At 32.7% G+C, this 25,503-nt stretch overlaps 2 protein-coding genes across 2 annotated transcripts in view; one reads left to right on the forward strand and one right to left on the reverse strand.

Moving 5' to 3' along the window:
• Positions 1–25,503, forward strand: part of LOC133186636 (uncharacterized) — a 121,494-nt gene that overhangs the window by 87,298 nt on the left and 8,693 nt on the right. Inside the window, exon 3 of the mRNA XM_061321869.1 lies at positions 5,155–5,381. Within this exon, the coding sequence (XP_061177853.1) occupies positions 5,155–5,381 (227 nt within the window). The remainder of the gene's footprint in view (positions 1–5,154; positions 5,382–25,503) is intronic.
• The window catches only part of LOC133187000 (uncharacterized), a 240,078-nt gene that overhangs the window by 69,708 nt on the left and 144,867 nt on the right, over positions 1–25,503 (reverse strand). The gene's annotated exons all lie outside the window — the stretch shown is intronic.

The raw sequence follows: 25,503 nt of genomic DNA on the forward strand, positions 1-25,503 counted from the left end.
TTTTATCATGATTCATGGTACAAATAATAAAAATTAAAGCCTTTACTTGATTTTTTGGTTCTAATTTTGCTTTCGGGATAACTAGAAAGAGTTACCTCCATTTATATTTTTTTCTGTTATTAGAATACATGTAATACTTAGAAGGGTTATTTTCTGTTTGATAACTCTCCTTTAATGACAGACCTTTGTAGCATTTGTAATACTAGATTTCATAAACATTTCTTGTAGAAAATCTTATCACCATCTGATAATGTACAGTATTTATAATATATATCAGTGTAAGAGGGACATCGGTGTACATTTGCAATTAAATTGTTTCTGTGCTAAAAAATATATACAATAAATGCCATAATCCGCACTAAACCAAAAGGATGCTGGGTTAGCTTTATCAACTTCACTGTCATCAAACTAAAACTGGTCATCATTCAGAATATTTTCTGCTCTCTTTTTTAAATATGCTGGAAAATTAGAATTGATGGAAAAATCATGTCATCCTGAACTTATATCTCCAAGAAATATAAGCTTAGGCTATTAGCGGTGTTGCTGTTCATAATCTTGTGTAGGGAATATTGATTTATAATGAGAGAGAGAGAGAGTTAACTGCAAATTAACAATAAATGTAAAGGTAGTAGGTCAATACAATACAGGAATGCCCCCCCCCCCCCCCCACCCACCAAAAATAATAAAGATTGTGGCATTTAATATTGCTTTGTAGAAAGCAGTTTAGAAAGCATTATGGTTTATGGGAAATAGTATAAAAAAAAAATTCTGGCTCATTAAAAAAATCATTTATTAGTAATATTTTCTTAATAAATAGCATAAAACTGTGTCACAAATTTATATTTTAATCACATAATACATATTAAATACCATTTTAATAGTATTTGGTTGGAAGCGATACTGCTAGAACTTCTTCAAGTAAGAAGGTGTCCGATGCATTGTGAACTCACCCTTTAAGTGTTAACATTTAAAAAAAAGAATAGATAAGGTTATTCTATAAACGCCTTTGAATCGATGCGGTTTATAAAAGTTAATAGAAAACAAGATATATTATGAAAAAAATAATTTGCGTTTTTCTGAATTTATGTGTTTCCAGGATATATAGCTCTGCAGAGTTTGATATATATCTATTTTCTTAACCTTAATTGATGATGGAGGGTTCAATAAAAATTTTTTTTAGAAAAAGACACATTTAGGAGATTCTATTATAGTCATATTAATTTCCCTTGGTTTTTACTATTATTTATTTTGTTTTTGAAAAATATTTATTGAAAACACTTCAAAAAGCAAAAAAAAAAAAATACACGCTACGAAGGATAGAGCCTCGGGTATCATTGTTACTTAATGACTGGATTTTATAATCATGCAGCGGTTACAACATACAAGTGTGTAGACAACAATACGGACACATTACATGGCGCGCAAGCTATAATACACGGCTATCTATTTTACGAGGGTCGTTCAATAAATAATGCAATAGGTCTAAAAGTAAATGCGTAATACATATTCTAAACATTTTCAATCCATCACAGCATTCCCTGTTATCCTTTACACATGTCTTAAGTCTTTGTACCCATGATCAGAAAACCTCAGCATACCCATCTTTAGGGATGCCTCACTGATGAATATCACTTTCCATGACCTATCTAATTTTGTATAATCTTCCTTTCAGTGTTTTCATGCATTTTGGCAATAAAAAGGTCCCACAATTGCTGAGATCTAGCAAATATGGGGGAATACAAATCTCTGTAAACTTTCTTTTCTCAGAAGTTCATTTATTTCTCTATGCTTATTTACAGCAGCGATGCCAGGTGCAAGAAAATTACCCTGGGGCGGTATTTGGACTTCCTTTGTAGGAAATCTTTTTACCTTTCCTCAGTGCAATATGAACGTAAAACTTACCATTGATGGTCCTTCCTTTGGATGTATGTACATGTTTTACTGGACCTCTTGAAAAATATGAAGTCTAACAAACATGCTTGTAGCCCATGTTTCTCTTTACGATAATAAGACCGATAGCTTTTTCTTCGATGCCACATTTTATTATTGATCTCCCTTTTTGGCTATAAAAAGTGCACCAATGTTTCGTCATCCATCACGCAAATTTAATAAATCTATTTTGTTAAAAAATTCGTTTTTAAATAGACCGTTGGCACATTTTTCTTTTAGGCAATTTTAAGAAAATAAGGCATCTATCTGGTGTTCTTGCAATGTCTTTTGATGTAAATCTGATATTAATTTTCTGATATCGTATTGCACATAGCATTGATAATTTTGGGTGTCCCTACGAATTTCAATGGACCAGTTTGATTTTTATATTTTAACTCTCCTTTTTTACTTTTGAATTTTTGAATCAATCTGAAAACTTTACAGCTCTAAAAACTATTGTTTCCACATATAAAAATCATATCTTAAATATGAGTTCTTCGGCGATTTATATAAAGAAGCACAATTTTCACATACGCTCTCATTTTCATCTTATTGACAGGGATCATTTAAAACAGTTTTCAGCTCAGTGAAGTGACCATGCATACTTTAAAACTGAATTTCTTTGCGGGGACAATAGAAAAAAATTATCGGGGTTTTCTGTGATTAGGAGCTCTTTAACTGAGCGTTTCAACTGAAAAGAAATTAAATAGATCTACATTTACTATGATAAACTGTTTGTTGCGTTATTTATTGAACGACCCTCGTATTTTGTAGAAGGTCGTTGTGGTTCATTGAAATGTTCACCAGATATTGAAGGAAAAGAACTTGTTTGTGCTGTCTGTTCCAGACAGTAAAGAATGACTAATTGTTATTTTATATCATTTGACAAACATTCATTGAATGATGTATCGGAGACCCTGGTGTCGGGTTGTAGAATAATATAGAATCTTGCTTGCTACACAAAGCAGTATGAAACCTCTCCAATTCTTGAAGAGATTTACACGGCTAGAATAAGGCTGTCCGTAAAATATCAAACTGTTCCAACTGTAGTAACTTCTCTGAACTACCTAGATATGACGTCATAATAGCATATCATCAGGGTCTATATAACTTGCCATAATATACACACTTGAGCTGACATGACGTGGAAAATGTCATAACTTTTACATTCCTTTCAATGACATATAAAGATTTTTTTAGCGTTATTGTTTGATTCAAGTGTCTGAATTGTTCTTTAAGCCTAAGTGTGCTGTTAAGATGTTGAACGTTTGCAATGTAATATCGTTATTCCTCTAACTTGTCCGATTTACATATATTCAAACAATAACAAAAAATTGATCGTGAAACGCTCCCCCTTACACGTCCGTGGACAGAGTTAGAATTTATAAATCGTGTATATATTTGACTGGCACAAATAATTTATAAGGATAAATTGAAGATATTCTGTGTGAATCTACTAGAGAAGTATGTCCTCTAACTGAATTTTGCTGGGGGATTGTATGTAATTTATCTTATTTTGTATTAATTGCGATTAAGAGTGGAAAATGCCGCCTTGCATATGGATAAGTTGAATTTCTCGTTGAATATTTTCTAAAGAAATAAAATTCAGACTTGCCTCCAGCACTTTATATGTACCAAAGATCACGATGAATTGACTTATGGGACAATTTTTTCTCAATAATGTTGTTTTGCACTTGTGCCGATGCGATTTTTGTGCAACATTTCGGAATTTTTATTTGTCCGTCACGTGATCAACAAAGTCATGTGGCATCTCAGAAATGCATTATTATAATACCTGATTACACTCTCATCACGAGTTGACTGCAAATTCATACATAGATTACAAATTGAAATTAAAATCTAGATCAAAATAAAACGTATATTTTATGCATATTAAACCTTCGGACAACCTTAACATAGCTGCGTAGATCTCCCTTTGACAATCAGCCCTTTCTTCCCCTTATTATGGATATTCAAGCTTTTTTTTAATTAGGCCCTTCCAGCCCACCCAACCCCAAGATTTGGGGGTTAGGGATGCTACAAATTGAGATCAACTTTTTGTATGGGGAACATTATTGGAATAAACCTTTACAATGTCTTTACAATGTCCAGAACAGTAGAACAATTTTTGCCACACTGATATGCAAGCATATCAGGTATTACAATATTCTCTTTCTTTTCTTTTTTTTTTTTCGAATTATGAGTTATGCGATGAGATGGGGACGCAAGTAATAACAAAATTTACATTAGGATTTAAAGGAAAAAAATTAAGAATCTTCTTTTCAAAAACAATATGATGATTTTTATTAATTGCTTGTTCCAGAAAAAAAAACTAGCCACATTCGATCGAGTACAATATTCCACAAGGAGAATCTGAACATACTAAAAATTATTGCATTTTCTATATATTGGGTGCAATTAAAGTGAGAAAAAAAATGTAAACCGTTTAATTTATGGTAACAAGTGTTTATGCAATAGTGTGTATAAACTCTTGGAAAATGGATTGAAATTACAAATTAAAAAATTAAGATGGACCAAATCTTAGTACTTAAAATTTTCCAATTGGTGTTTATTTATGAAATTACATTCTTAAAATAGTATAAAGAGTTAGTTTGGATTTGCTTTATAGAAATGACTTTTCTATGGGTCATCCGAGACTTTGCACATAAAATAGACAATTTTTGGCATTAACTTTTAAATATATATAGGCAAGTTAACAATTGTAAATACCGTGTTTAACTTAACGGATATTTTTTGTCTGTACTTGTCGTATATTTTATCATTAGCTTTTGTGACGTAAAACGATTCCCAGAGAGTTGGTATCATGTGCTTCTTTAGTACATGCTCATTCTGTATCATGTTATATCAGCCACTTGAGCGACTTCACAAGCTGCCTTCTCCTTCATTCTATTTAAACAACTAAATCCAAAGGTATGACTCACTTAGGTGGGTGCTCTGAACAAAATATATATGTGTCTTGTTTATTATGCTGATAATTAAAACTTATTATATTTGTGTATTCACAAATTCATCTATATAGGCTTGGCATTTATATTTTATTCAGAATAGAAGAAATATTATCATTTACTTTTCTATCTACTTATTTTTTCACTTTTAGAATGTTGTACATGTTCTCTCTTAAATATCTATGTATTTTGCTATTAGTTATATTGTTAATTTTTGGAAATCTTAAAACTATGTTAATTGTATTATATATCTTTAAAGCAAGAAAAACCTGTTACAAAGGGTGGAATCTTGAGTACCAGGGTTACCTAATGGCTGGATACTATAATCATCAGGCTGGTACAACATACAAGTGTGTAGACAAGAATCCAGACACCTTACATGGCGGTAAAGGTGGTCTACATGGCTACCTATTCTATTTTGTAGAAGGTCGCTGTGGTTCTTTAAAATGTCCGCCATATGTTGAGGGAAGGGAACTAGTGTGCGCTGTTTGTTCCAAAGAGTAACGAATAAATATATTATAACAAAGAAAAGGCGGTCTTTTTTTTATTGATATTTTGAGTTGACAAAAAAATAATAATAATAATAATCATTGCAAAATATATTACCATCCCTTCTACATATATATCGGGGCTATTGAAAAGCGAAAGTGTGCAGGAATCCTCGATGAATATTTTTACATGATATAGTAGTCGACACAACAACAATAACAGATCTACGAGATCTGTGCATATTAGTCAAGTATTAAGTCAATTTTTGTTGCCATACCTCTCTATTTCGTCAATTCCGTCATAAAAGTCTGACGAACGGTCACATTTGAACACTATTTGGATCAAAGCATACTACCAGACTGACAGGTGTTATACCAAGATGGACATAACGAAAAAAGTACACATCGATATACATCGCACTATTTAACATGATTTACTTATCCACTTTATAGGTCATACTCAGAAATGATAAAATATTAAGACTGGGATGAAAAATTGTAAATATTACAGTAACAATGTATAAGCAGCAAAGGGACTTATCCCATTAATGCGGGTGATTTTTTATTTATTTATTTTTTGCTTGCAATGTTGCAATGAAAAAAGGTAAGATAACGGACATTGATCGATCTCAAAAAAATCTCTAAACAATACAATTCTCTGAAAAGGGGAATAAAACACGGACTCCCGGAAATTCAAGAGGTGGGGTCAGGTGCCTAGGAGGAGTAAGCATCCCCTGTTGCCGGTCACACTCGCCGTGGGCCCTATGTAATGATCAGGTAGACGAAACACTCCGTAGTCAAATTCACTAAAATAAAAAAGGCCTAACAATTAGTATGACAGTAGCCTGTCTAGGTTTAAGAATTGATTCGTACTCGGAGCATGCACTTGAGTGTGGAATAGGTTAAGAGATGTAAACACCATATGCATATTATCACGGGATATAACCACATAAACAAGGAAAGTTGATAGTGGAATAGTTGAAGTCATCTCGTTTGTCATACAGTTTAGTTGTAAGTTGGCCCTTATTGTCTTTAGTCAGTGAAACAGCAAGATAAGTAACAGTTGTGGCAGACTCTGTGGTCTATTTTATTTCAAGTTCAATGGCATATATTGAATCGACATATGGATGAAAGTAACTAATTGTTAATTGAAAATACATTGTCGACATATCCAAATGTCGAAGCCAAAGCAGGTATTTTCTTCTTCTCATGTAGAAGTTTTTGAATAAATTCTGCTTCATGGGAATATAAAAACAGGTCAGCTAATAAAGGAGCACAGTAAGTGCTCATTGAAATTCCAACAGTTTGTTGGAAGACCTGATCTCCAAAGACTACATAAATGTTGTCAATGAGGAACTCTAGCACCCTTTTAACATCAACTTCGGAGTACTTGTGTGTAGAATCAGAGTGATTTAACAAAGTAATTTTGCTGATGACTAAACACAAGAAAGGAAAATTTTTGACATCCATTTTTATTGAAGAAGCAGTTGTCTATGGTATCAAGAAGCCTAGTTTCTAATTTATCGTGAGGAATGTTTGTAGCAAATGTAGAAAGGTAGGATTTGATGTTACTGACTTTTGAAAATTTTGACGATTTTAAATTTTCTAAAAGGTCTTAGAGTTTTTAACGATCCACATTTGATTTACACCACTTTTAAAATATGCTGTTGCAAAGTACTTAGGAAGTTTCTTCCTAACAGCAGTTAATATTTTTAGAGGAGTAAGGGGCTTCCCTAACAAGAATTTGCTATAGTTTACTAAAGTTAAATATAGTTTACTATAGTTAACTATAGTAAATACTTTGATACTTTTATTTACTATGAAACTTTACCATAGAGCTTCTATGAAATTTCAAAGTGTAAAATCTCTTGAATGATATAGTTTAGCTTAGTTAACTATAGTTTACTACAGTATCGAAGTTTTTACTCTAGTAAATCAAAGCATTTTTACTATAGATTTTAGATTGTTTTATTTTATGTTCTGCAATACATGTGTGCGCATTGTATATATCAAATGGAACTATTAATTGTATATTCATTCACTATTTCTAAATTTTACATCATTTCCCGTGTATAGGGGTTAGTAAACCAAGAGCAGGAAACGGCATGTCATGTGGGTTGCACACCTGTCCTAGAGTACCTGGGGTAAATTTCTCTGAATGTGCAAGGCGTTGTCCAACCAGTCCCTTCAATGTTACATTATTTCTTCATTTTCAAATGAAATTACAACCATGAAATTTACACGAGTCAATACATACTTGCTATTTTTTTTACCCTGAGTGTATATTAAAAGGAAAAAGATCAATTATACTTTTAAAACAAATTAAGAGAGTTTGAATAAAATTAAAAAAAAAAAAATCAAATGAAATTAAGTTTTATTACTATTTTCTGTTAATACCGACGGGCTTGATATTTATGTTTCTGTTTATATATGTGCATGTATTATTTAAGTAGATTTTAAAAAAAAAAGTACAGAATGTTACGGCACGCGCATCGTTTTTCCTTCAATCAGTCTATTGCGCAAGTATGTTAAGGCAGTACCCAGATCATTTTTATGCGAATTTAGACTTTTTTCGTAAAATGTAACATTGATAAATCGGAAAAGCCATAGATAAAACATTTACTATTATTATCCATTGTATAGACGTCACTGAGTTTTAGGCTAAAAGAAGCACTCCACTACGACGTCATCACGTGACGTATATAAATAGAAAAATTGCCTTAATAAAAAGTGAAAAGTTCAACACTACCCCGGAGATAATTAATTTCTTTTAGTGAAAATAATTATGTGAAAACATCACTGGGCCATGAAAAGTGCTGCAAGAATCCTACTCTCCCGACACAGAAAAAAATCTTTCAAAGTTTCGTATGAAACCTTACCGAAATTTTTACATTTTATACATACGGTCAAGGAATTGTCATCAATTCATGCTAACCACACGATTCTAGCAGAACATTTCAAATACTATAGAATACAAGCTTTCGATACAAACAAAAATATTGTTTCAAAGTATGCGGTGTAGTGTTGAACTTTTGCATCTTTGTTGACATAGAGTGACAGAGGAAAGGCTGATCGGGATTTCAAAGCACTACCTGTGTTCATTATAAAAAAAAATGATAAGAATATATCAGCGTACCTGATTCTTTATCTTTAATTCCTTATGAATCACACATACCATTCACGGTATATTCTTTAAAACTTCCATTTCATATATCTGTTTACATGAATTCTCGTCACCTTTAATTTCACTCGGCAAATATTTGATCAAAAGTTATGACGTCATTGGTTTGGTATTTAACCCCCGTGCTAAATAATTAGCTATTTAAACCACCCAAAAATGACAAGATTTAGTTTAATTTATATTATGTTATGAATGATTCCTTTCATTTCTTGGACCTGAAATTAAACTTTAAATTTAGATATTAATAAATCATTATTTCTAAAGTTCACGTCATACAGCTTACTGTGACGTCATATTGTATAGGCAAGTAGGATATCTCTGGGTGTACCCGCGTGATTTATCGAGTCCATCGATTAAGGACGTATGATACTGACGATTTTGAATCCACCGAGCAACTCCGAATGACGTAAATCACTAAATGAATCTTACACCTTAATGAAAATTTACTCTATAACCAAATACTATTCTCAGAAAAAAGTTGGGAGGACAGACCCTCCCCCCCCCCCCTAAACACACACAACCATTAGGCAGGCCTGTATTGACTAGATCAGGTTGACTAGATCATAATTGATTGTTATTAAAATGAAAATTATTTTACCACCTGATCTAATAACTAAAACAAGAGTATTATTTCTTAGAGAGCGGGAACATCATATCAGCAATGAGACGAGAGAAGTTTTCAACTTTTTCCACAAAGAACAATCAATAAACAGGCAGACAAAATTACAGGTTTAAAAATAAATGGAATGAAGGTGTACAATAACAAGTGAACATAGAAGTTTCTCTGTATCAATCAGAATTAACCTAAAGTTTTGAGTAACGACAAGAAAAGTGTAGTCACTGGATACACTATCATTTCCCATGATGTTCCAGTATTCCTGAATGCAGTTTAAAACTGGCATTGTCAACAAATTCGATATGTAGTTATTGATGGAAGATGTGATTTGAAAACTACCGGTATATGTGACTCGTATAAAAAGTAAAGTGGATTCTATCTCAAAATGCAGACTTTTTCAGTTGAAAGACCCCAGAGTTTTATATGAAAAGAGTCGTACATCTTCAGTCTGTTTGAAATGTCCATGGCATCAGTTGTGGATACATTATTGGTGTTATCAGAATTTGCCATGCCTGTAGCATCAATTTTAGATACCATGTCAGTGTTTGGTACTAAATGTAATAAGTTTTCATTTTTTCATTAATTTAAATTTGGTCAAATTACAAATTATTTTTCATTTTTTTTAATTGTAGATAAGTTTTCAATATGTTAATGTATTTTGATTCTCATTTTGCAATGTTAAATACATTTCATTATAAAAATTATTTAATTACCTTATCATTGTATGAACAGATGCTAAATACACTGCATGTTAAAAAAAGAGTAGAACTTGGGAAATTCATCTTCCTTATTTTTAACAAGGTTTTCCATTGGAAAAATGATGAAAATGGCACACAAGGACGGCTAAGGACCCGAATGCATGCCATGACCTTCACTCAAGATCCTTTGATCAAATGTCATTTTAAGAAAAACATTGAATTCCTGTATTTTGTATGGAGAACATGAGACGCCCATACTGATCATAAATATTGCATATAACCTAAGGTTACATGTATGTATTGAGTAACTGACCTTGACTCAAGGTCATTCCAGCAAGTTCAAGGCTTCTGGCAGAAAAGTATTATTTGTACCTGGTCTATTACTCTCAAATGGAGGCTAATTGGTAGTTCATACTTGACACAAAAATTGCTTATGACTCAAATCTGTGTCATAATCTGACCTAGTCCGAAATATCTGACGTGTTCCAGGCTTTTTTTCACGATTTTGATATTTTACGTGCCAGGAAAACGTGAGAACAGGCGCCATTACGAAAACTGGAAATTTCACCGTCTCCAACCGGAGCTGATTTTCGATACTTGCGAACTGAATTAAATGCCGAACTTACTATTCATCAGTACCACAATGCTTCTAGTACTCACTAATATCGATGAAAAGAAAATATCACTCCACATTTCGATTTGGTCATGCAAGAATTTAAAATGCACGAAATGAAAAGAAAACTCGACCCTCTGATACAATGTTTTCACCAGATTGTATATTTCATAAACAAACCCATATAAACGGTGTTGGTGAGTACTAAAGGCATTGTACCACTAGTAAGTTGTGAATTCAGCATTTAATTCGGTTAGCAAGTATCGAAAATCAACCCGAAAATGCCGCCTCCAGTTGGAGGCGGCGAATTTCCAGTTTTTGTAATGGCGACGTTTCTGACGTTTTCCTGGCACGTAAAATATCAAAATCGTGATAAAAGCCTGGAAAACGTCAGATATTTCGGACTAAATCTGACCCAATGTCATGAATGCATAATCTCCTACAGTTTTTTTGTATTAATAATCTCCTGTCCCTCATGCGTATGGTTACATTGAGTAGGTAATAAGCTGCCTCACGTCATGTACTGTAGGTTTTTTTTAATCTTCATTTATAAGCTCCTGTCAGTGTGTGAGAGTTATGTCAGGTGCAGTATTACAAAGCTGCTCAAGCCCGTAGAATGCTGGGGGACCTACTTTTTGCTGCAAGGTCAAGCACTGTCAAATTCCAAGAAATGGACATTTAATTAGTTGAATTTCGTTTTTTTTTTTTTGCCTATCAGATTATTTTGGGAAGTTGCCCCCCCCCCTTTTTTTTTGCTTGACAGATTTTTTGGGAAGTTGCCCCCCCCCCAACTTTTGAAACCGTTGCTACAAGCCTGCTGCTTGACTTGTAAACATATGATACTTATTATTAGAGAAACAAAGGTTATTTTAAGCATAAAAAGAAAACTAGAAAAAGATATTTAAGATAAATAGTTTAAAACCCTTCAAATTATAAAACATAAGTTCATCTATTTTAGTAAAGGACTATTTTTGTACTTTGTGGTTCTAGCTCTTAAAATTTTATCTAATTTTGCTAAATATTGCTGTTACTCTACACCATATTGTACACATGCATAGCAAAGTACAGTGCAGTACATGTATATTGTGGTGGTGTCACTATTTTTCCCTAGCTTCAACAGCATGTATGGTGGTTTAATCAGACTGGAAGCAACAATTTCAAAAAGGGGTGGGGGATCTTCCCAAAAAAGATCTGATAAAGGAAAAAAAAAGGGGAGGCAATATTTCTCAAAAATCTGACAAGCAAAAATAAAAAAAAAACAACCTAATTTCACTATCCAAATCCTGGAATTTTGCTTGAGATCGACATTAGAGCAACTAGCATCTAAGGGAAATTTTCTTTAACAATATACTTTACTCAGACCCCCCCCCCCCCCCCCGGCATTCTACGGACCTGGGTTTAATAGCTGGTTAGTTACTGAATCATATCTAATCTTTTAATACTGCTGAAGATGGAAAATATTCATTCAAGACACAGATTTATTATTAATTAAAATTAAACATGGAGACATATCAGATAATGACATACTAGAACGAATGTACAGTAAGCCTCGGGCATTCTGTCTTCATCCGATCATTTTATTTTATCCGTTCCACTGAAACTTTAGAAATTATAAGCCGGAGTTTCAAACTCTTTTTTTTTTAAACAATTCATAGATAAAAGTGTAAACACCTCTAAGTCTACTTTCAACTTTGATTCCGATTCGGCATTTTGTGTACGAGATGCAAACTGGAAGTAACGTGTACACGATAATGTACAAAACCAAACCGGGAAATCGGAAGCTTTTCGGATTGTTTGGCAAAAATCCGGTGAAAAACATTGCCCGCCGTGTCACAAGAGAAAAAAAATAACTATAATAAAATTTTGAGTGTAAAACGACAAAATCAGGAGAGTTAGAAACTATAAGCAAGTAAAAAAATTGCAAACTCATTATTTTTACATTTTATAACAGCTTTTTGAGCAGAGGAAATTCGGGTCAGGAAATTCGGGAGAACATTACTCCAAAACTAAACACTAACATTAAACATTTTTATAAGCAATTTGTAAAGCAAGCAAATCACTATAAATATAGCATAAGATATCAAACTTTTAATTATTCTTTCATTATTAAAAAAAATACATTGTACATATACATAAACCCATTTCCCCAATAAATTGTCATGATATAAATGAGTCAAAATTAATTTGTCTTTTTGGCTTTTTTCTTGCACTATTTTGTTTTGAAATTAAAATTTCAATATTGTGGATGACATATTTTTCAAAAAAAATATTTTTCTGTTGTTTTTATTGTTGTTCTCAATTTTTTAAAAATTGGTTATAAAAATATAACTTTATCATACAGAGTTACCCCCCTTATTTTAGCGCGTCATAATTTTAGATCCACTCACTAGAACTTTTTCTTATAAAATTTTATGAAATATATAGAGTTACTTCTTTCATTTTATGTGGATGTTTTAGAGTTTTAATTACTCTGAAATCAGGACCTGTCAGTACCATACTCCCTTAAAAGAAAATAATCATGATTAAATTTCAATGAAATGAATTGATTCTGGATTATTTTTTTCAGTTTCATAATAGTCGTTTCTGTGAACAGAGAGTATTATACTGTAGCCGCTTTATCAATTCATTGATCATGCAGATGTGTGTGTCTAATTCTACGATCGAGTTTCTGAAAAACACGAAAACAGTAACAGCCACAGACACTATTTTACTAAATTAGATCTCCAATATGGCTTCACGATGTAAGATTACGCAATCGGAAGGTATTTCAGGTATCTCGTTAGGGTATAGGCCAGTTACACAGACTCCTGAAAACTCGTAGCCTATCGCTCTAACACATTTTGTCTCTGAATACAATAAGTTTTTATTTTGTGTTGTATGTTAAAATCATTTTAGGGTTCAAAATCAGCTAAATAAATAAAAGAGGGTTTTTCCGATTTGACGATACGTGTAAATGAAAATACTGATGAGCATTATCATATTAGTTTCAAAAAGAAAGAAAATGGAAAAACTAGCTATGAAATTATCTTGAATATAAAGGATGTCATGATTTTATTAACAACACTCATGAAAAAAAAAATCATGTTAATAATACTTTTACAGTCTTACATGTTTAGTGCATAATATTATCAGTTAATGGTGCAACATATTCCTGAATGTACACGTGTTTTATATGTTAACATCTCTATCTTTCATCGTTTTTCATTGTAATATTTATATCAGATAAACGCATTCATTTAGCTTCATGTAATGTACATGTAACTGAGAACGCAACTGCAAGGCTAATTTGGGACACTGCTTTAAATTTTTAATGCATTAAGAAACGATGCCATTAAAAAACTAATGCTACAGTTATGCATGTAAGGTGGATTATTAAAGAAACTTCATGATAATTTAAGTTGGAATTAATGATTCTAAATAATTATATACGGTAAATGAGCTGACGATATTTCATCCAATTTTACCGCAAGCCCCGCCGCGGCGTAAACACGGTCGCAGGTAGTACCGCGATCAAAACCCGCGACGGTGTAACGCGGAAAGGATTAACACACCGCCGAGGGGACGCCGTCTAATACGGGATCCACGATGCCAGTACTCTACAAGTACAGGTAGGATGGATCGAACACACTTTGGTTGACTTGAATGTTAAAGTTTTGAATTTGAGATGTCTTTTTCAAGAAGTTCATCTTTAGAAAGTAAACTGCGAGCATAGGTTAGATTTCCAAAAGTAGATTAAAACCAAGTTCTTCTTAAATACAGTTATATTAATGAGCCTTGCAAACGAAGACGATATTTTAACAAGCTGTGAACCATAACCTATTGTTTATGTAGTCTCTCTAATTCTTTGATAACCTCCGATTTACTGAAAACGAAGGGATAGCCGGTCAATCAAACTAAGAAAGCACTCTATTGCTTAAACGAATACATGATTTGCAAGAAATTAAGAAGGGGCAGTGAAAATCTTAAATCTCAATGCTCATTAAACCCGAGTTTGTTTTCTCTTACAGCATACGTTAGTAAGGGTACATTAGATAAAGGATGCATTCTGAAAGAGATTTGACATTAAGGTTGGAGACGAACGATGCGAAGACACAATCACAGTATGTTGGTTATAAAATATACCTTCTATGCCTTGAATAAAGTATTTAAACTCAGTGAAAAGAATCCAACCTTTATTTTTATTTTTCTTCAGCTTCAGTCTGTATTTTCAACATAACGTTAAAAAAATATTCACCTCCAATTGAACATCTGCTGGACTTACTCGACGGTAGGGCGTATAAGCGTCGAAAAGTCGCAGCGACTGTCCAGCAGCTAAGGGCTACATTGTCACAATGATTGAATAATAATCGTGTGTGAAAGATAAATGCACTAGCGAATTCCATGTAGAGGAAAAACAAGCCTGTGAAAAATGTGCGCGGGGGCATATGTGATTTTGATTTTCACTTGTGGGGGTACCTGACATATGGAATTTAATAACTCATAAATTATCAGTCAAAATCAAATGAGATTTCGGTTACTTGTTGACTTAATTAAGATGAATCTAAATGATAGATTACAATACTGGAAAATACCTTTGAAAAAATATAGCATAAAACCATTTCAAAAGTTTACGCTGCATTTCTTTTTCCATTCAGTATGTTTGATTAAATCAAAAATTCTGACTAGAAGAATAATAATGCATATTCCTCTAGTTGGATCAATACCAACAATTCCGATTAGAGGAATGAAATCAATTTTCTTATATCATTTACACGCATCTTGATTTGTTTTTATGTGTAAAATTACATTAAGCAGTAGGATTTTATAATACATACAAATTATCTGATGATGTGCACTTACTTCCAGTAAATAAATAATTATATTAATTTGTGCATCATGTACTGTTAAGGTATTCAATGTATAACGACCATATTTTGTATCTTATAAATAAATGGTCCTGTATTTGTAATTATGGTATCATTTTTATGGTGTTGTGAAATAAAAATTCTCCACTAAAGAAATGTAAATTTTTTTTATTATTGTCAAATTAATTGCACCTTGAATTTTACATTGAAGTCTATGGGCAATGCATGAGTTATTAGAATATTGTAAAAAGTATTTTGAATTTTATAAAAAGCTCTTGGTGAAAATATGCATACACTCTCTCATTATTAAAATATGAAATAAAATTAATCATTTACCACAGATATTTTGACGCAATTAAAATTTTCTTCTTTGCATCAAGGGCAGATAACTCTTCAAAAACTTTAAAAGTGCAGAATGACCAGCTTATTTTATGTTATCAGTCATGTGAATTTGGTTCATTTCACTTTCATCGTTATCTAGCAATGCAATTTTTACTAGTTTAAAATGATTCAAAATTCTTCAAAATCTCTTCATTATACATTATTATGCTTCCTGTCAGTTTGTCTCTATATAATCAATACCCAACTATTTTCGCATAGTGGTCTAAGGATTTATATAGCGTAAGCATACTATGCCGTAATAGAGCACGGCTTCTTTTTCTGAAGAAAATCTGACAGCGCCCACGCCGGGGATCGAACTCACGACCCCGAGATTGTCAGTCCGACGCGCTACCGATTACGCCAAGGACGCCGTTATCTATAGCACTGTATTTATAATATATATAAACTTAGTTTCAAATATTTTACACTAAAAGAAAAAAAATAAACAAAATAAGTTTTATAAAATAGTATTTTGCAATTTTTTACCCTTCACTCAGCTAAAATTCTCTGAAACTATCTGTACATGGAACATTCAAAATTAAAGAAAAAAGATTATGACGTACATGTAGCACAACGTGACGTCATAATAGGGGTGTACTAACATGGATGTAAGTGGTGATGAAACATTGGAAATGGAGAAAATATTGTCGTTTTTATACAACAGTCAGCATAATAATAACAATAGTGCTGTACTTTGCATGCACTATGCCTAAATAGTAGTCAGGGTTTGACACATAGTGCACTCGCCTCCGGCTCGTGCACCATGTGTCAAACCCTGACTACTATTTAGGCATAGTGCATGCAAAGTACAGCACTATTATATAATTGAATACCTTAAGTCAAACAAATTCATACGTTTGTGATATGTGCAGGAATGCATTCCTTGTAATAAAATATTTCACAATATTAATTTTTGGTTTATTTCAAAATTAAGTTATCCATTCCTTAAGTTCAGATTCCAGTTGCGAGATGACACTGTTCAGTACTACTACCTTTTCGTGAAGAAAATGATTAGCTAGGTTCCTGCTGCTATTGAAAATAGTTCTTATTTCTATGACGATGCCGATTCCAGCGAGGACACCGCCTGCAATGGTAAAAAATCTTGAAGAAGTCGATGCAACACCAGTTGCTACAGTCTCCACGACATCAACAACCCTGGGTGCTCTTATTGCATTTACTGCGACTGACTTCAGAGATATGTCGGTTATCTCTTTCACCACCAAAACACCTTTAATGCCTGTGATTATTACTATTTTTCCCTTCTTTACCATACCCGCAAGTTCATCGATTAAGGACATGTGTTTATTTAAAAGTTTCTCGGCTTCCTCACTTGTTTTCTTTATAACAACATATGCTGCAATGCCATGGCTTATGCTCGCTATTCCCGATGCCATATTTCGTACTGCGCCTGCAATCGAAATTCCAAGTGATGTTCCAAGTGTAACAGGCATAAGTACTAGTCCAGCGATTGCTAATCCTCCACCGACCACCCCAGTAGAAGAGTATGCTATTTTTCCAATATTATGCCGTCTTTCTTCTTCTTGAATTTTATCACGTAATTCCTTTAGTTTTTCAATAGTTTCTCTTCTGGAAGTAAGAACGCATGTTAGTTTTTTCTGTAAGTTCTCAGACATTTTCGATGAATCTGAACACAATTGTATGTGATTATGTTATGCAGGTACTTATATGCTTGTATTATTAGTTACATAGTTTTTTAGTGACAGGGTACGGGATGATACCTGGTTAGTAAATTTCATACCTGGCGAGGCGAAGCCGAGCCAGGTATGGAATTTACTAACCAGGTATCATCCCGTACCCTGTCACTACAAAACTATGTAACGAATTTACCCCACCGATAAAATATTTATGCATCGTCTGTGGTTTGTAAAATTGTTTTTCTCTCTATATATATGTTTCATCACTCATACAATGCCTATTATGACGTCACGTTGTGTGACGTTATGTTGTTTTGCGAGTGTTACATACTGACAGTTTTGAAGACTTTCAGTAAAGGGAGAAAAAGGTTCCATCTTCGTTACTTACATTAGTTAACTGTAACATTGTCAACAGACACTCGGCAAATCGCGTGAACTCGAGTTGTTCGAACAATACAAAAGAACGATAACTACGTATCGACCATGTATTGATTTTCAAGCGACTAAGTATAAGTAATACACCCCCTTCACGTGACAGACTTCAACCAATCGTAAGCCAGGATTTCATCGAAAAATCAACAGAGGTGGGGTAAATGTATATACAGGTATTTTTATCAGTGATCGTATAATACGTCTCTGTCATATGACATTTTTAATGACGATTATTTTACATGAATAGATATGGGTATTTTCTATACATTCTGCCATTGTTTGTCTGTTATCGATCCCATCATCAAATTTTGATTTGATGAGCTATTTAAGCTAGCTTATATGACATCAGAGGTAATTTTTTTCCTTTCTAAGAGGTACAGACGATTCTAGAATTTATCGATAACACACAAACAAACTTAATACTATAGCATGTTTTCACATCATAAATTCATATTTATGGTTTTCATAATTTGTAGATACTTTTTAATGATAATGTCTACAATATCTGTTCTAGTCGTTGAAGCTATTGCGTTTAAGGTTAAATACAACGGAGCTTCTTCGTTAATCCGTGCGTTACAACTTTTAAAATTAGTTATACAAAGTATGTTTTAATAATGCAGACGCTTCCTTAATGCGGACCATTTGCTTGGGAACAAAGCGTCCAGATTAGCGGTGCTCAGATGTAGTTAGTTTTATAATAGTATGTATGAAAAAAGCATTATCCTCACCTTCGATCAGCATTTTCGAAACTATCTAGGATTTTTTGGTGTCATTGTACTGGACCCCCCCCCCTCCCCCAAAAAAGAGGCACCTTGGTTTAAACGAGTCTAATCTTTTTTTCCTGCTTGAGTTAGATCAAAAGACATACGTCATCTTTATTGAAGTCAATGGGATTTTTTTTTTTGTAAATTTATTTGCAGATGGATTAGACAATGTTAATGATACAGATATGATGTGACCAAGTCTAATTGTGCCGTCAACATCTTAAAGTTATTATGATCGGTAAATGTCAAGCAAAAATGAAATTTGAAGTCGTTCAATCTGCTTTCTACCATTGAAAAAACATGGAATCGTTGGAGAACTGCTAAACCGTTGTCACTTAAACAAGATGGGAAGTATTTTCCTTTTAATTTATGTTTTTTCCAGCAAATTACTGCCGTGTAAGCTTCTCCACAAGTTTTTGTTCTCGAAAATTTTCAAAATAGCTGCTGCTGTCCTGGAAACAAAAAAGGGTTACATTCTGTTTTGCAACTTGTTATATAGCGACTTTTTACTCCGCATTTAACTTTAATATTGCACCGGGGGGGGGGGGGGGATTTGTGGTGATATACATGTATGTTGCTGAATGCAATAGTTAAATGTCAGTTTGCTATTGCAAAAAGCCAGGCTTTTATTATTACTACAAAAATTGGGTTTTTATGGTTTTGTTTAATTAAGATCGTATGGATAATATTCTACATATATTTCTTTGATTTCCATTTAACGAAACTTCCAGACAAGCTGACATAGAAAACAAATAATTAAAGGAATTGTGATAAATGCATAAATGTTAACTTTATTTTATTTTATTTTTTTTTTTTTTTGTAAGAAACACAACACACCATAATAAATTTAAAATTTTTAACGATTAACAAGAAGTGGTTATAACAAAATAATAATAAAACCTCGTACTAGTCCGACTAATTCTGGGTAATTATCCTGATCAAAAAACAAAAAAATAATCATAATCAATTACAGGAAGAAAAACATCTAAATTTTGAGTTTTCCTTTAGAGGTATTCATTTTGGAACTACATGTATTCGAAAATGACTCTATATTCAATCAAAGCTCACCTTCGTTGCAAAAAAGAAGAAATACATATTTGAACTAATTTTGATAAATTCAGTGAATAATTAGTTATTTTGCTGCCAGTGAAAACTTTTTATTATTTTCTGTGGTTTTTTTTTTTTTTAAATTTCTTTAGGGAAACTGTTTCTTTTGAAGAAGATATTTTTTTAACATGACTCATCGCTCCTTACGTCGCGGGTTCGAATTCCACTGCGTGGAGACCGGTGCTTCGGAAGAGACCGTATAAACCGAGGTCCCGTGTTGCAGTAGTTGCTGGCATGAAAGTCCCGTATATAGGACTAATTTTGCAGTCCTTCACCGGGAAGTGTTTATCTAAGTGAAAACACGCGAGAGGGACGTTAAACAACAAACAAACATGACTCATTGCAAAACTTTATGGGTCTTATTTTAGAAATACACATCTTATTTCACAAAAATAAAAAAATCTATTTTGCATGTATATTGTTTTTAAATGTTTTTGATAATTCTCCGTAAGCGTATAAGAAAACTTGAATCTTATGAGATATTGTTTTAACCAATAAAAGTCATTATCAACATAAGGTTTATCAGGAAAATTTAGTTATCAGTTTCATTTTTCATTTCTTTGATAAGTTTAAAACCGACTTATGAATTTAAAGGTAAACATGAATCTCCATAAATATGTAAGCAAATCAAATTGAGTTAACCAATTAAAAATCAATATAATATCAACATAACACGTATGAAGGAAGATAATGTCATCGATTTCGGTTTTCATTTCCTTGATACATTTTTAGTCTCTTATCATTAAAAGGTAATTTCCCTGAATAAATCGAATCAATTATTTATATTTACCAACAACGTTTATATTGCTTGACGATTGACATAGTTTTGTCAATAATGAGAGAGAGTGTAAAATACCTTACCCCTCCCCCGTCCCCAGATTAACTGTATATCAGGTTCAATGTTAAGATCAGAAAAGTAAATCTGAAATGGAACCAGCTGCTTTGAAATAGTTTAGGTTCTTCATTGGCCACTTATCTACATGTATCTGCCCCTGTGCATGAAATTACCAGCAGTTGCCCAAATATTCAACATTCAAGTCGCTTATTTGGCAACCATTTTAAAATGATTTTGCAACTGACAAATTCCCCAGATATCATTATTTATGAGCCATTACTTAAATTTTGTATAGGAGCTATGGCTTGCATAGTCTTTAAATTTCTCAAAACTCTCTATGATTAAAGTCTTTGATTCCGTAAGCTAAAATCAGGCAAAAATTGGTTGCTATGTGTCATAGTTGTCAAGGCATTTTCCAACATTTTCAGTGTCCAATAGTTAACGTATGCAGCAATACATACGTTAGCAATGAGTGGCAATGACTGTTTTCAAAAGTTGAACGACTGATGTCTTAAATGCTTGATAAATATATTTGGAAAATCAATTAGTTACTACGTTATTATGGAAATAAACTGTGCAAAAGAATTGATTTTATTCATTCATTTTTATAAAGTAATACACTCAAAAATAAAAGAATGAATTTATTATAGTTTGAAATGCAATAATAGAGAAAGATCTTGTAACATATACCAAGGACGAAATGTGATACTTCTTATTGGTTAGCAATGGTTGCCATAGTTTTATTACTGCAAAGGGATTTCAAATTTAATCTCTGTTTGTTTCAATCTGATCCTAAGTATCTTTTTAAAAGCACTTTTCTATACCACTTGTGACCAATTTGTTAAGGCATTGGTGTGATCCTAATTTTCACAATTCAAAAAATTCAAATTAAATTCTTAAAATAGAGCGTTGCTATGGAAATTAGAGGGAAAAGCTTCCACAAAAAGCTGTAATATATTGTTTCCTTGGATACTTACGCCTGTTTGTAGATTCCCAAAACTTTTATGATTGATATTTATAAACAACTGACCCGACTTTCAATTTTGACTACTACACAATCTCTAATTGAGTGCAAGAATATTGCTTTAAAATTGACAAAAACGAACATTTTTTTTCTTCCTGGTAGCCATAGCAACAGTGTTATTGTCTTCATCAAACAATATCAATTGATGTTTTTAGTTTAGAAAATCACTGCTTTATATTTTTTAATGTAGTCTGTTGATTACTAGTAGGACTGTATTTTGTATAAAGAAAAATTTTTTTTTTCATTGTTTAGACTATTATTATATCGTTATTACTTCTATATTTTTGAGAAATTCAGTCATATTCCTGCGCAGTACTGTTAAGGCGTACCATGAAGAAATCAACGGAATGCAGATGTGTTTAAATAGATACCCTTTTGATCTTTATAGAATTTTTTAAAGATTTCTTATTGGTGTATAAATCACACAAACTTGTCACGTAGGCATATTTCATGCTAGCGCTTTTTGAAAATATGCTAACGTGCAAGTCTGTGTGATTTACACATCAATAATTCACACTAAACTTAAAACATTCCTTATATTTACATTTTACATTTTCAAAAGAACCAAAAATAAACTTATTGTTTGAATTATTCGCTGCCCTATATCGTTACATTTTTATTAGCGTCTCTGTAGCTCATTGTGAAGTCAGTTTAGCGCGAGTTTCTCCGTGCATATTTCTACTCGTGAGTATACACGAAAATGGCATTCAAATCAATTTCACAGTTAGCTTAGTAAAAAAAAAACACAGCAAATGTAAATATTATTACATGAATTTTATATTAATTGAAATAACATAGTATATCCCACTTTGCATTGAATTTAGTTTGGTCACTTGATTTGACAGTCTACTCTGAATAATGCAAAAATATGAACTGCATGGAGGTCATAAACAGATTTCAATATCGCAAGTGCATTCCCTAATTCAAATTAAAAACTTGAGCAATAAATTATTTCTACATATCTTGTAGTTTCTGGAAAGTGCTGCTGCTTTAAATAGGATTTCCATTTTATTTGTTTAAAATTCGAGTAATAGGGCTGAAGTTGAAATATGCGTGACCTTACCAAATATTTCATACAATTATTTTAAATGTTCTCGATTTCACGAGAGCAGCAGCACTTTTCAAATCAAGTAATTTTTTCCTCATCTATATTCAAAAAATGAGTAAGACCTATTAAGTGTATGCCTTGCGAAAAGGCGATTTAAAGAAGCACCTCGCTATACCTGAACATGAAAACACCACAAAACTCAATATCTTCTATCAATAATTAATCAAACAATGGAATCAAGCAAACGTTACTCATTGCTATTTATGAAATATTAATCATCTGTTAATAACAATGTAAGAAAAAAATACTTGATCCACCTCTAACTGCACATAAAATGCGTCAAATTGAACAATGATGATGTCATGTGGACAAGTGCATTGCGATCAGTGACTTGTTTATAAGCGAAAAAATGAATGCAGTGGTAAGTTTTGGTATAAATTAATACTTTTATACAGATTTAAATCGCATATTATTGCATTGTCTGGTATAATGAGGACTTGTTACTCTTGTTTGATGTCACAGTAAACATTTTCAGTATAAGTGTGTTCCCGACTCCTTTTTGCAGCCTTAACAGTGCTGCGTGGTCAAAACAAACACATAAGGTGACATAAACTCTTTGTCTTGGGAGGGGGGGATGCTGTATAATTTTAATTTTGATGACATAACATTTGTACGTGTTTTACTGTAGGTGTTTTTCAAACATAAGTTATATTACTTTCCATCCATTCGACAGGTGCTAGCTAAAATGTCCCTTTACATACGATGGATAACAATACACGTTGTTCTGGTGAAGATATTGATGTAAGGAATTTTGATAAAGCAAATTAGAATATAATTATCTTATGGCATTAAATGTCCAATACATGTGCACAAAAGATGAATGTCTGTGTTATCTGCTTTTATTCCTTACATTTATATTGATTGAGCATAGCTTTTTTGAAACCAAGAGAAGTCTTAGAAAATAATTTGCTCTAAAATGAATTATAAAAGTAATTCTATTTTCAGCAGCATTGGCAGGGTCGTTCGTAGATGCTATAAAATTTCTTGTTAATATAGCATTTTATAAAAATTTCTCAGATCATTCAAATTTCAAAAATATTACAACGTTCACTAGTAAACAAAATGCAATAAAATGGGTTTTGCTAAGACAGTTTTTATGTAAAGAACTAAAACTGGAGAAAGGGCAGCAATTTGAAAGAATTTATGATGAAATGATTATAACGTGTTCGTAATCATGGCCACATCGTTTAATTCATAGAAATCCGATTTCTGCATGTTGATGTTGTCTACTTGTGTTTCAAGATTCGCTGATTCAGCCAAAATCTGTAGAAAGAGTCTGAGATAATAATATTCGAGAATTATAAAGAAATTTCTATTTCAAGGAAACTTGGATCTTCTACATTGTATCCAAAACCAAAAACCAATTTCCAGAAATGTGAAATGTGAACATAACGAGCATTGATCGTCCTTTAAAAAAGTAATTAAACAATACAAATTGTGATCAGAGCTAACACAGACCCCAGAAAACAGGGGTAAGATCTGGTGCCATGGCGGAGTAAGCATCCCCTGTCGACCAGCTTACTCTTCTAAGCGCATAAACTCTAAAGTTACAGAATTAATACAAATCTTTCAAAATGTGTGTTTGATATTAATTTTTATATTCACAAAATATTGTATATGTACAACACTTAATAATAATGTTAATAAAAGACATCAAATCATATGTTATTTAATAGAGTTTTCTTGGGAACTATTCTTCGATCGGAAAGATTTCAAACAAGAAATAATACAAATCTGGTTAAATTAATTTTAAAGTGGTTTTTAAATCTCTCCTAAAATTAAAATTTAATGTTATGTACAATTTCTCTTTCAGATATCAGACAAACAGTACAGAAATGAAATATATTAAGATAACGAACAGTATTCAAGCTCAAAAGTCCATTAAACAATACTAAATAGGAGAAGAGCAAACACGGACCTCCAAAACATCAGAGGTGGGATCAGGTGCCATGGAGGAGTGAGCATCCCCTGCCGACAGGTCACACCTGCTGTGTGCTCCTTGTCATGATCGGGAAATGACAGAAAAAACCGTCGACAATTCAGTATGTCAATAATGGCCTAACAATTAGTATGAAAAACGTCAGTCAGCATTTGACTCAATGATAAATTGTATTTGCTAACATGGTCATTGCATCGGCCATAGAACTTACGAAATGATGACTTTAAACGAGACTGCTGACTTCTTGTTCCATCAACTTGTTTGTCAATAATTTACCTCGTTTTAGAAATTGTACATACGGACTTAAACCTTATTAAATAATTGAAAAATAAACCATTCGATGTTTTTATTACAAAACATATGTCTTACATTCACAAAATAGTCTTTAAGATATATATACAGTGGCGCCTCGGTAATCCGGACGCCATTTATCCGGACGCTTCACCTTCTGCACGATATTTTTTGAATCGATTTTTTTCCACGTTATTCTGTCTCATTAATCCGGAAATTCGCGTTCCGGATCCGAATGGTCAATTTTGAGTACAGAACGTAATATTTTATTGAAAAATGACTCGTTTATCCGGACGGTATTTCTTCAAGAACGACTTTTTCACAGTGAGCATCCCCTGCCGACCGGTCACACCCGCCGTGTGCTCCTTGTCACGATCGGGAAATAACGGAAAAATCCTTCGACAATTCAGTGTGTAAATAATGGCCTAACAATTTGTATGAAAAACGTCAGTCAGCATATGACTCAATGATAAATTGTATTTGCTGACAAGGTCATTGTATCGACCATAGAACTTACGAAATGATGACTTTAAACGAGACAGCTGATATTCTTGTTTCATCAACTTGTTTGTCAATAATTTACCTCGTTTTAGAAATTGTACATACGTAGAGCATGCTCTTGCGTATCGAAT

The sequence above is a fragment of the Saccostrea echinata genome, unplaced genomic scaffold (assembly GCF_033153115.1).
Source record: "Saccostrea echinata isolate AGI-Se365-2 ecotype Australia unplaced genomic scaffold, CSIRO_AGI_Sech_v1 ptg000014l, whole genome shotgun sequence".
In the NCBI taxonomy this organism is placed as follows: domain Eukaryota; kingdom Metazoa; phylum Mollusca; class Bivalvia; order Ostreida; family Ostreidae; genus Saccostrea; species Saccostrea echinata.